Raw genomic sequence first — 13,431 nt, forward strand, 5'->3', positions numbered from 1 at the left:
GAGAGAGAGAGAGAGAGGGTGCGTGCAGGATAGGAGAGTGAGGGATTAGAAGGGGTGACTGTGAGGTGTGTTATATTTTAGTGCTACGTATATTTTATTCATACTTTATACCTTTTTTGTGCTCGGCCTAATTCGGTAATCAGTGCAGGATTTGCAGGTGGAATGAAGAAGGATTGGCCGATGGAGAAGGATTGGCGCTTAGCACGACTCCATTCCTTTCTCAAGTCATTATTATTAGCGACTTGATTTGATGGGGGGATTAGGAAAGAAGACGGTGGAAGAGGTGGATGATGGAAATGAGGTTAAGATGAGAGAGATAGACAGAGCCAGGGATGCCACTACCCTATGCATTATCTTAATTGTTTATTAATAGTGATTTGATGCCAGTAACTGAAATCCATTTCGGTCTAGCGATCTGGCTGTTTGTAGTTCCCAGGCCCCGCGCTGCGTGTATTCCTGTTAAGGCGATAGGAGCAGGATGGATCGTATTCAGCGCGCCCATCTTTTATTCACTGTATGTAATGGAAGCCGATGATTGTTAAGACAACTGAACTCACGTATTATTTGCCCTGAGAGATAGTGAACAATTTACAGAGATGAATTGACGAGAGCACCGGAGGTGAGGTATGAATAAAAGCCGCCCTGACTCACATTTTGATAATTTGAGGACTCCACTGATGTCTGGTGCGTTCGTGTGGTGAGGGATTATGGGAAAATCAATTTGTGATTGGAATCCACCAGTAAATTATGTCAATAGCAAACTAACTGTGTGTAGTCCACACACACACACACACACACACACACACACACACACACACACACACACACACACACACACACACACACACACACACACACACACACACACACACACACACCATACGTGAGATAAATCTAAGCGTTTTTGTATATGTTCTATTTAGAATTAGACACATACAATCAAGTGAATAACTAAGATAGATAGGCTGTCTTTATATCCGTATTCAAGGTACTGTTCTTTAGAAAAGATTGACTCCAAACTACTGTAAAGGGGGACTCATCACTCATGCATCTGTGCCATGTTTAAGGTGGGGTTTAAGGGAGAGACAGACAGCAAAGACAGGAGAAAAGTAGAGGGAGGGGGGGAACGGTTTTAACTTGTCCTTAAAACAAAAGGAGATGTTATCCCCCCCTCCACCCGCACACCCGTCCCTCATCCCCTTCGTGTCTCTCCGATGGCACTGTATCCATCTGTCATCGATTGAAAATGAAAGACATTGTAAAAGTAAAGCAGGCGGTGGGGGGGTTGGGGGGATCGTACCTCGTCAGATCAGATCAATCGCGGGTCGTTAATGCGGGTTTGTTAAGCAACGCAGATCATGCAGCTTGGAAGTGCTCTCTCGCCTTTCAAACTTGGGGCTGAGAGGGGTGACAGATGCCATTGATCCAAAGTCCTACCGAAAAAGGAAAAAAAACCTTAACCCTCCCCACTCGCTCCTTTTCTCCAGAGATTCGACTGTTCCATTTATTTCTGTCCTATCCCCTCTTCACTGATTTTGAAACTACCTCTATGCTACGTGTGCAAGTTGACATACACATTCTAGTAAAAAACATAGAAGTAATGTGCGCACACTCAGAGATATCTCACTCGCCCAAGACCCAAGAAGATGTGTAATTATGAGACTTCTTTTTATCACATTTGAGAAGTGTAACTTTGACAAGGCAAAACACCTTAACACTTGCGTCAGACAGAATTGACAGAGAATATAAAAGACTCATTTGTATTGCCCTTCTATCAGATGTGTCCTCTGCCTCCTCTGTGACCTCCTCCTCCCACGTGTGGCCCGAAATAAGTGTCCCACAATCCCCTGTCCCTTGACACCCATCCTTTGTACCTGCACTTGTTAATCACTGGCCTCCATTTGACTCTGAACTCTTCCTGTCTTTGAGTCACTGAGCCTCCGTGTCCTCCCGCCTCGCTATTCACTCCATGTCCCCAGGCGCCCCCTTTTATCCTGTCCTTGCTGCGACTGTGCCACTGTTTGCATCACACTCTGCAGGGTGCCGCCGCCATCAAATGGCTTTACCCTCCGCAACTCACCGACACTGGTGGAGGGAGGGACGCCAGATAAGAATTTGAGCGCTCTGCGCTGTCTTGATGCTGGATGTACAGTATGTGTAATGTTCTTCTTTTTAATGAATGATCACCTTTTCTTCTTTTCCTTCTCTCCCTTGCTCTTTCTTGCGCTCAGGCCCTACAGTCCCTGTTCCCCCGTTTGCCAGACGCAGGCAGAGGGGCTTCGCTGTTCGAACGAGGGGCCACAGCGCCAGGGCCCGAGGCGGGAGACAAGCTGAGGCTAGATGCCTTCCCCTTCCTTGGCACAGGTGAGATGGAGGGATGGAAATGGGACACGTGTAGACGGGTGGGGTTATGGGGCGCATGATGACTGTCCTGTCCCAGTGTCCCTGGAACACCACAGGTTCAATCCTCAAAAGTACTCGAGCAGGGTGCTTGAATTGATACTTGGTAACTAATTTCACTCAACAATTTGCAACCACGTAAAAAAAAAGAAAAAAGTAATTAGATCAACCGAAAATATATGATTTGTGATATGATTATGAATAGTTAATGATTAGTTATCAGTTCAAATAACATCTTCGTTGTAGTGGAATACGCATCTTCCTCAGGGAACTACTGGCGAACAACAAGAATCTGGAATGCGGGGAGAATACGTACAGGAAGATGTGTAGGGTGGAGGAACAGAGATGATGATAGACGCGGGAAAGGAGGGAGAGGAAGGAGGATATATGGGGCCATGAACATTTATTGTTAAAGGAAATAAGAGAGATGGCCGTCCCATTACAGCCTGCAGTGAGGCTGTCCTTCAGGTGTGAGAGAGGCCAGGTTGGCTGGTGAATTATGCATATCAGCTGTAGTTGCAAACCTAAGTTTGAAAAAAAAAAAAAAAAAGAAACACAATTTCAGTGTGCGCAACCATTAGCATTTTCCCTTCTCTACCCCTAAAGCCTGATTTATAGTTAGTTGCATGCCGGTGTCACACACCAAAAATAGCAGATTTACAAGCCCACAACGTGTTGAATGGCGACGAGTTGCGAGCTTGAGGCACATTTTTGTGCACGACATTCGACGAAAGTATAAATTAGCTATTAACAAAAACACTTACAATCTATTATGTTTGAATGTACTTGTGCAGCAGCGTTTTGTGCTCATGTGTGCCTGTGTACTACATGCAATGGTGAGAGAAATGCGTGCCCATCTTTGTTTGTCCACGTGTACAGCACACACTATGTGAGTCGCACACTGCCACTGCGCCAGAATGTGTGTGAATGTGTCTGCTTTATTCTGTATACAGTGAACACAGTCATGTATTTACACACGCATGCACACACACACACGCACACGCACACGCACACACATGCACTCCTCATCTCACAGCCTGCACCCCCTCCTCCCCACCGCCGCTCTGTTTGTCCTCGGGTCCTATCCCCCCCTTCATCCCTTCTCGCCCTCCTCTCCCTCCCATGTGTCCCCCTTGTCCTAATCCCTTCCCAGGCAGGAAGGCCCTAATTGAGGGTGCAGGCTTCAGTTTGTGGCCTGTGGGCGCCCATTACTGTGTTTTCATAAGCAAGTGAGGCCTGCCTGACTGATTCAATATTCATGTGTCTGCCAGCTACTTCTGGCCCAACACACACAGACTGCTCCACTGTCAAATTAGCCCTGCATAGTAAATAACGGAGAGAGAGAGAGAGAGAGAGAGAGAGAGAGAGAGAGAGAGAGAGTTAGGGTTAGAGAGAAGAGTGAGGAGAGAGGAGAGAGAAAGCGAAGGGGTGAGAGAGAAACGAGGAGACTACACACACACACACACACACACACACACACACACACACACACACACACACACACACACACACACACACACACACACACACACACACACACACACACACACACACACACACACACACACACACACAGAGAGAGAGAGAGAGAAGGAGGGAGAGAATCTTTGAGCTGGTTGTCAGTTGGAAGGAAGTGTAGTTGGTTGGGAGGGAATTCCTTTGTTTGTTCATTAAAATTGAATTCCAGCATCACCTCTGATTCCGCCCCCCCCCCCCCCCCCACACACACACACACCTACATCTTTTGTTTCTGCTATATACTGTAACACTCTCTCCTGTGCTGTACCTAAAGCCTTTCTTTTTCACAGAATCTAAAATGATATTTGTGACATGTCAATACACATAGGGGAAAGGACATTTTGTTACTTTTTTTAAAACCTCCAGACACCCATGGACAAGGCTGATAGATAATTTGTTTTGCTGAATAGATGACAGCATTTCAAGAAATATTAGTTTCCTAAATAATATGATGTTAGATTATTTATTTTCTTTTAGTACTTCACTTAGTAAAATACATTTATTTTGTGTGTTTTCCTTTTTTATTCTTTCCTATATGTTCACCACTGGTTTTCACCAGGTTGAACTGAGTACAAAACACATGGTAACGGCATGCAAAAAACAACCATCGTTTTTTTTCTCTCCTTTTCTTTCTGTCTGTTTTCTTCAGTCATGCTAGAATTAGCCCCTGTGGCTTCTGATTAGAATTGCTAATACTGCTGAGCATAATTAGTGAACATTCTTGGATGTTGTATGTCAGGATACCTTTGGCCCTTCTGGAGAGCTAAACTCCATCTCTGGATCTTCTCTCTCTCTTTCTTCCTAGGAGCCCCGTGCTACTCCAAGCCCCCGTCCCTTTTAGGCCCTTACCCGCGCAATCCTCCCTTCGACTACCCCTGGGGCTTCAACCCCTACCTCCCAGGGGCCTTCTCTCTCAATAACTGCCCCAAACTGCCCCCTGGCTCCCTCTACCCCTCCCACTTCTACCCCAACCCTCTGCAGAGCAGCCTCTCCCAGCTGCCTCACCCCTTCTCCTCCCTGTTGCCCCCGGGGGATGCGAGCGGAGGTGATCGTGGGGTGGCAGGGCAAACGGGGGGAACTAACGGCACAGCGGGTGGGCAGCCAGCCAGACTCTTGCTTCCGCCCTACCCGGGGATGATGTTGGGCCGAACGGACATGGGCAACGGGTCCTCGGGGGGTGAAAGGGTAGAGGCAAACCCTCCTGCCGCGGGGATGGGTATGGGTCTAGGGTTGGGTCTCGGAGGCATCGGCATCGGCATGGGGGCCGGGGCCGGGACGGGCCGGCAGAGCCCCACGGAGAGGAGAGGCGGAGGGGTGAAGCAGGACCCGGAGTCGGACTCAGACCTGGAGATCACGGACCTGAGCGACTCCAGCTCTGACAACGAGCACGAATTCGGCATCGGCAAGGAGGCCAGACCGGCGGGCCGATCACAGATCCTGCTGGATGGGAAGAAGGGGAGCGTTCTGCCGCCTCTCCCCACCCTCCCCCCGCCGGTGTCCCCCCGTCCTCTGAAGAGCCTGGTGGCCATCTCTCCTCCGCCTCCATCTCTCCCTCGATCTCTCTCTCCTTCCATGGCTCTGCTTGAGCGACACAGGGAGACAGAGACCCTCAAAATGATCCACAGCTAATACATTCTGTGTGCAAGTGTGTGTGTGTGTGTGTGTGCGCGCGCGGGTGTGTGTGTGTGTGTGTGTGTGTGTGTGTGTGTGTGTGTGTGTGTGTGTGTGTTTGCGCGCCAGTCCACTCTCTGCACATCTCTCTTTTTCTCTCCTTTCTCATTGCCGATTTGCGGTGAGCTACATGCTTGTTATTGACAATTTGAAACTTTTTCAAATCCATATCCGTTCCCCAATCTCTTCTGACAGAGACTTTTCTATAATGAACGCAGATTCGTGTCAAGTTTCTAAAAACATCTTTTGTCTTTAGTTATCTTCTGGCCTTTGCCATCTCTCCCTGTCCAGCAAACTTGCATTTTGCTACTGAATTGGCCATTTTAGCGTTCATTATTCGTTTCTACTTTACCACCATGTTTCTTATGTTTGGATATCTCATGCCAAATTATTGTTATAATTTTCTGCTGCTAATATGCTAGAAGCCAATGAGGTGGTAAGTTGCAACACAGCATAGCCTGCCTTAACAAACAAATAAAAAACATCCCTATACATACAGAACAGAATGAGAAAAATAATGTTCAAAAATCAATCCAATTTTACAGATTTGTCTGTAATTCTTCTGATTCAGTATAACCCTATGACTTCTAAAACATAATCAAATATTGCCACCTAGTGGTGACTCACAAAATTCATGTCTCTGTCAAGTCGCTCAAGTGCTCAATTCTCCCCATTTTCACCCTGATTTTGTGTGATTTGAGACTAAAATTTGCACTTATCACTTATATAATACTTTATGGTGTATTATTTCAATAGTGAACTCCATATTTCTATTTGTGTATGGCTGTAGTTTTGTCCTGTGGTTTCTTCACATTTTTGTAAAGGGAAAGAAAAAGAGAGGCGATGGAAAACCGGGCCAGTCAAGAATTTGTATTAATATTTCCATGTATATATTTTATTATGGTGTACATTAACATTTAATTATTATTCAAGATTTAGCTGTATCGTTGTGATTTAATTCAGTATTTAAGGAAAACAAATGTTGGATAAAAAAAGAGCATAGGTGTAACAAAGTTTCAATTATTTAAAGGGCAGAAGATTTGTGCTCTGAAGATGTTTTTCTACGATGAGGACAGCGTTCACACTGGGAATCTGATTTGACTCGACCCAAGTTAATTGTGCCCTTTGGTCATTTTTGCCAGATGCCCTAAAGTACGTATGAACCCTTTGGGTTTAATGTACGCCGGCAGACTTATTTTTTTATAGTTAGCATTTGCCCAATGTAACTGTACTGTAATTAGTCAAATGTGAATAATATTGGTCTCTGCCCTCTCCCTCCTCCCCTCAACCCCTTCCTCTGCTTCAAAATCTGTTGTTGATTATTTTTCAATCAATGCTTCTTGTCCAGGCAGACAGCAGGTCAATGTTTTTTTTTTGTCTATGTTTCTTCTTTTTTTTTGCTCGAAGACATTAAATGTGGAAAACAAAAGAATAATTAAAGAAGAGACACCTTTTTGTCTCTGCTCTGCCTAGAACCGAAGGCCAACAAACATCCCTCTTCTTATCGTCCATGTCTTTCAGCACAGAGTGCAATACTAAAGCTCATCCTGTACAGCTTCAGAGCCTTATGTTTTGTCATACAGTACAGTGGCAGTATACGATTAGTTGTGAAAGCTCTATTGTAAACTTAATGTAAAGTTCTATGTTTGTTGATTTGCTACAGGAAAAAGCCTCTGACATCCCTGTATGGTGGTGCACACTTAACAGCTGTAAATACGTTTTAGTGTGTGTGTGTGTGTGTGTGTGTGTGTGTGTGTGTGTGTGTGTGTGTGTGTGTGTGTGTGTGCGTGTGCGTGTGCGTGTGTGTGCGTGCGTGCGTGCGTGTGTGTGTACACATCTGCATACGTGGATATGCGTGTGTACACATCCAAAATGGATGCATTGGTTTTATCCTGTTCCTTTTTCTTTGTTTTATTGTAAAGAGGAAAAATGCCAAGTGGTAAAAAAAAAAAGAAAGAAAAGAAGAAGAAAAGATGAATATCTTCAAAAGCAATAAACATTATTCTGGACGAGTGGACTGTTGCGTGGCTTCATTTCATGAATTCACTGAGTGAATCAATGATGTTTAGCCTTGGAAGGTGGAGAGGGATTCTTGCTCCGTAGGTTTGGGGCTGTTCAGATTTGTATCATAATGCTTGTTATGTTTGATATCCACCTTGTCCACCAGGCACAACCTTAATTATTTACAAACTGAGCCCGATGGTTTTAGTCAACACAGTTTAACTCCCGGATTAGACAGTATATAGACTATATAGACTACTGTACAGTGTAACATTGTAAATTGGGATCCAGGGAACACCAGGGGTCCTTGAGCGAGTTCCAGGGGTTACCAGTAAAATTAGTTAATTCAATTAAAGATATTACAATACAATTTATTTTGGAGTAGATATTCTATCCATATTTATGTTTCAATATCAACACTAGGCCTAATACACTCACTGCAACATTATGTCTGTCCAAATGAATCCAAGCAATTATTTCCATAACACTCACATTAAATGAACACTGAGGATTTTACTGTGTACAGTTTTATGCATTTAGCAGACGCTCTTATCCAACGTGGCTTTGGGGTAACCAATCAAACATATAGTATGCAAACAATATGCTAATATAATCTAGCATCTGTTTCAATAGCATGCTATTTAAAGGACAACTGGCTAGGTAATGTCTTTTTAGACACAATAATCCGGCGATTTCTTTACAGTAACACTACTAGCCCCCATAAATAACATCTGCCCATGAAAGATTGTGGTGCATCTTGGGAATGGGCTTATTGTGCCTATAAATACATATTTAGCCACTTGCCCCCAACCACTGAAATCAGAAGTCATTAAATTGCTAAAACGATAGAAATCAGTAAATGAAAACATTTTAACAATCACCTTTTCTTATCTTTAATTACAATCTAAAATATGAACCCTTTAGTTGTCCTTTAAATTACATTATAAACATTGTGGTCAAGAATAATATGAATAATAAGTTACAAAAACATTAGAACAAATGTCCAAGGTGTCTATCTGCATTGTAGCCAGGTCAGTCGCTAGCACCAATCGAGCAAAAGGTAGAGGGTTCATGGAGAGTGAAAAAGAGGTGAGGTGGAGTCTGAAGAGGTTATTCTTCAGATTACGGCAGAAGGTTGGGAGTGAGTCTGCAGTTCCAACTGCAATTAGGAGTGTGTTCCACAGTTTGTGAGACAGGAGGGAGAAGAGTCTGGGACGTGTGGAGCGTTGTGCCGGGTGTTTTAGGGAAGGTTCAGCCAGATTCCCTATGTTCGCTGATCTGAGTGAGAGGGAGGGGTTGTAAGGTTGGATCATGCTTTGAAGGTATGGGGTGCCATGCCTATTTGTTGCGACTGAAGGTCGCAGTTTAGTATGTGAAACGGCACATGCTGACTCCGTCTGTACGTGTACACTTTTTTACTGTCTATGGGTTTGCCGCTTTGACATCACTGTGATGTCAGGGGAACCAGACTAACAGAATCCCTTTTATGCCCATATACTGTATGAAGTTTCCTGATGTCATCAATATTAAGCCCATCTAACAGGACTTCATATGGGAATGCCCATATATGGACGCCAAATCGGCCACATACCACACTAACAGAATCCATATATGGCCAAGACAGCCCATATCTGTGTGGCTGGTTCTACAGACAGGGATCTCCATGTACAGTATGGGCATAAAAGGGATTGTATGATGTCAGATGTCATAGGACTTTCACATAACTAATAACTGAGTAAGCATGTTTGGGCTCTCACAGCTCCATCTCCATATACAGTACATGGATCTCCATATATGGGTACCAGGGGTCTCCATATATGGGTAACTGGTCCGATATACATCACTGGCTAGATGGCCAAGACCCTTTAGGGCGAGGTCGCTTGTCGCAAGGCGTCTTACTAGTATATGACAATCCTCCACAATGTCAAATGCCTCAGGAGTCAAAGTTACAGAAGGGCCCGGCCTGGTACCTCAGAGGTGAGGAGTGGGTGCTGGTGTGGAGGTCAGTGAAAGGGTCAGTGCGGGAGTGCTGGGGTGGCCCTCAGGTGGGTAGAACGGGGTCTGGGTAAGTGTGGTGGAGGTAAAAGAGGAAGTCCAGGAAGTCCTGTGCTGTCTGTCCCGCTGTCCCCCTCTCCCCTCTACGGATTTGAAAAGCTCCAGACTCTGGGACTGAGCTGGGCCATCAGGTGTGTAGGGAATTTAGACTCCTCAGTGGGGATACAGTGGAGAGACATGGCCCCTTATGGGCCTGGAGAGGGTGTAGAGCAGACAGTTCTCAATGTGGGTGGCAGGGGCTGTTACGAAAGTCCTGGGGTGCTGCAGAATACTTTCATAATATTTCCAATTTATCACATCAGTTTAACCACTTAAACCCTCTAGTTAAGACGGACCACCAAACCCCCTTGCCAAAAATAACTGATCTACAAGCTCACAACATGTCACTTTGTGATGCATTGTGAGCTTGTATACTGCTATTTTTGGTGAATGTTCATTGTTCATATTTATTATTTTCAGATGGGGTCCGGGGCTTATTGGCTTAATAGCTATTTACTTGGGGTCTTTGACATGAAAAGGTTTGAGAACCAGTGATTTAATAGACCTAATAATCACAACATCTAACAAGGCAAAGTCGTACCCGTATTGTCCACAGGGTGGCGCATTGAACACTGTGTGGAAGCGATGATGTGTGTGTGTGTGTGTGTGTGTGTGTGTGTGTGTGTGTGTGTGTGTGTGTGTGTGTGTGTGTGTGTGTGTGTGTGTGTGTGTGTGTGTGTGTGTGCGCGCGCGCGCGCGCGCGTGTGTAGGCCTACTCGGTGTCATTTGAAGAAAGACAGGGGTGTAGGCATCACGTCTACACGATATGATCCATATAGGCCTACGTGATTTTTTAAAAGGTGTAGACTATTAGCCTATAGGCTATTTTATGTGTCTCCATCTACAAAGGGTATAAAACAGGCATAACAGCAAACGTTACAATGTATGTGTCTCACTCACTCACATGCACGCTAGACATTGTAGCCAGTCCAGTAGATTAGACTGGAGCTGGAACCTGATCTGATATCTTATCTACTGTAGGCCTAGGATTTGATTTTGACTTGGCGCTATGTTGTCTATGAAATTATATCGGATCCGAATGGCCATGATAATTGGTCACTCACAGCAGTAATAGCAGTAAGTGCACATCACATGCACAGAACAGTTATTGTCTTGGCTGCAGGCTGACAATTAGGTAGATCTAACTCATAAAGCATCCACTGTGGGCACTGCAGGGAGCTGTGGAAATTAAGTAGCCTATGTATTCAAGACAAGTAGACTAGGCCTACTAGTAACATATTGAGATATTTACAGAAGGGGGCTTATACTATTTACAAGCAAATGTAAATGTTTCATGTACTGTACCTTTTCCTATATGCAAACTGAAACTTCTAATAACGTTTTTAATCAATTTTGTTTTTAAATAATTGTACATATTTTTTTTTTAAACAAGCAAGCAAACACATCAGAGAAATTCCATAAATACAATATAATAATAGGCTAATTAAGAAGTAATGTTATATGAGATACTTAAATGGTTTCCTGTGGAAATAAGCTTAGTCTTTTCTAGGATCTCCTTTTAGTAGACCTTGTACCAGCTACTGTACCGTCATGAAACTGTACCTTTTCCTATGCAAACTTCTAATAAAGTCTTCAATCAATCAATCAATCAATCAATCAAGGCTGAACAACATAGCCGATCTACAAGCTCTCAACAGGGCGCGTTGTGAGCTTGTAGATCTGCTATTTTCACTAATTTGGGTCCTCCTGGGCGATGGAGCCTCTGGACCACACTACAGTAGGCTACTGTGTAGTGAGTACTCTACTCAAGTAAAAGTAAATGTAGCCTACTTACTTTTTAAATATACTTTATTGAGCTTTGCAGGTTTTACAATCTGTCCACCACTCTGTAGTGTGCTCTTTGAACGAGAGGGGACTGAATACAATGTAACACAGTGCGGAAACGACCCATTAGTATCCTTTTTTTCCCTCTCCCCCCCAGTCTTTTTTCACTTGACAGGAAGACCGAGCGAGGCGGCGGAAAGTTACAATATAACCAGTTTTACAACAAGCCGTTCGTTTCGTTTCGCTGTGGACCAGCATTTATTTCCATTCACCAAAAAGCATACGCCATTGCCGTGTGTTAGGGTTGTTGTTGTTTTAATCAGTGCTGCTGCTCCGCGAATTCGACAGACGGCGGAGAAGGGGGGGAAAAAACTAATAGAGAAAAAAAAAACATATTTATATTTTTTAGAAGAGTTGTTTCTTTTGGATTCAGTACTTCCGTGTGCAATGTTTTTTTCCATTGACACACGGCAACTTTGTAACAGGAAACCATAAAGTAGACGTTTGTCTGTCATTTGTCTCTTCAGGTGAGTAACTTTTTTTTCCTTTTTCTTTTCTTTGTTTTATGCAAATTAGTGATAAGCACGTTTTGTGACATTCGTCAATATATCTATGTGTGTGTGTGTATATTTAAAAGAAAAAGGCTTCGAGCATTCTATTTGTTTCGGAATCGTGAGATTTTTTTTCATTGGTGTCGCTCGCCGAAAATCGCCGATCTGCAAAGCTCACAACGAGTCGCGTCCTCACATCCCTGAAGAGTTGTGAGCTTGTAGATCGGCGAATCCCCCCCCGCGCGAGGATAGTAGCCTAGTAGATCAGATCAGACAGTAGCAGGAGGAATGTTGTGTTTGGCTGCAGAAGAACACGTCGTGAGTTCTGTCTGGTCGAAAGCACTGGTTCCCAAAAACTGGGACTGGACCCATTTGTGGGTTGTGGACCCAATTTTTGGGGTCCCTTAATTTTTTTGTTTCTTAGAACCCCCCTTAAAAAAGAAAGAAGGTGAAGAAAAACATTTAATGAATACAAAATAAATAATTCAACTATTTTTCTCCATAATTTCATGAAAATCGGGTACCGGGCAAACGTCTAATTTCTCTTTTGGGTCACGACTCACGAGCTAAAAAGTTTGGGATCCTCTCACAAAAACCAGCTGATTCGGACTAAAACAAAACAGAGCTGGAATGGAATGTGACTTTACATGCTTGCTGAAGGGCCTGTCACTCACAATTGGCACATTTCTTTTGGATTTATTATTGTTTTTGCCTCGGTGCAGCAGTGTAAAAGATTATAACTGCATTCCGTAACTTCTGTGTCCGACTCCCACCCCGGGATTCGAACCCGTGCCCCCTCTCGTGCATGGAAGGCAGCACCCACCCACCCTGGCTGCCACCCCTTTAGCTTCAGGCAGTACTACTTGTCAACCAGTTGGTGTCCTACCCGACACCGGGGTCTACATTTCTCAATGGAAGAGTAAGAAGATCACCTTCACCTCCAACACCTTCACCTCCAACTACTAAATAACAGATGTAATTGTATTAACTTACTGCTACTCACAGATTGGTTAAAATCAAATATGTATTCATTAAAATAAGTTCCAGATTGCAGCTTTAGGCCTAATCTAACTCTGAGGATTCAATTGGTTCTATTTGTGGACGCTGAAGGGCCTTTTCCACCGGCAAAGAACTGGTTCTGGTTCTGGCACAATCACATGGGATGAACCAGAGGTGAGCTTCTCCACCGAGAACCGGAGTTGGTTCCGAACCGTATAAGATGGTTCCGAACAGGAACCACAAAATCCTTGGTTCCTCTGGTTCAATCATGGTTCAATCTGGTGGAAATGCAAGCCGGTTCGCAAGAACGAACCAAGGTTCCAAGAAAGTTGAACCGGCACTGGTTCTGGAACCGGTTCTTTGCCGGTGGAAAAAGGCCCCTCAGAGTTACAGATCTGTTCGGGTCCATTTA

At 44.2% G+C, this 13,431-nt stretch overlaps 2 protein-coding genes across 2 annotated transcripts in view; both read left to right on the forward strand.

Annotated features, from left to right (window-relative positions):
- erfl1 (Ets2 repressor factor like 1) overlaps positions 1-5,547 on the forward strand; it is a gene marked incomplete at both ends in the record, with an annotated part of 12,236 nt that extends 6,689 nt beyond the window's left edge. The window contains 2 exons of the mRNA XM_080754407.1: positions 2,232-2,364; positions 4,724-5,547. Coding sequence (XP_080610533.1) covers positions 2,232-2,364; positions 4,724-5,547 — 957 coding nt within the window. The remainder of the gene's footprint in view (positions 1-2,231; positions 2,365-4,723) is intronic.
- A 6,102-nt stretch (positions 5,548-11,649) lies between these two features.
- arhgef1 (Rho guanine nucleotide exchange factor (GEF) 1) overlaps positions 11,650-13,431 on the forward strand; it is a 60,728-nt gene continuing 58,946 nt past the window's right edge. The window contains exon 1 of the mRNA XM_080754389.1: positions 11,650-11,996. The gene's annotated coding sequence lies outside the window, so the exon portion shown is untranslated. The remainder of the gene's footprint in view (positions 11,997-13,431) is intronic.

This window comes from Nannobrachium achirus (assembly GCF_963921795.1).
Source record: "Nannobrachium achirus genome assembly, chromosome: 2".
NCBI lineage: Eukaryota > Metazoa > Chordata > Actinopteri > Myctophiformes > Myctophidae > Nannobrachium > Nannobrachium achirus.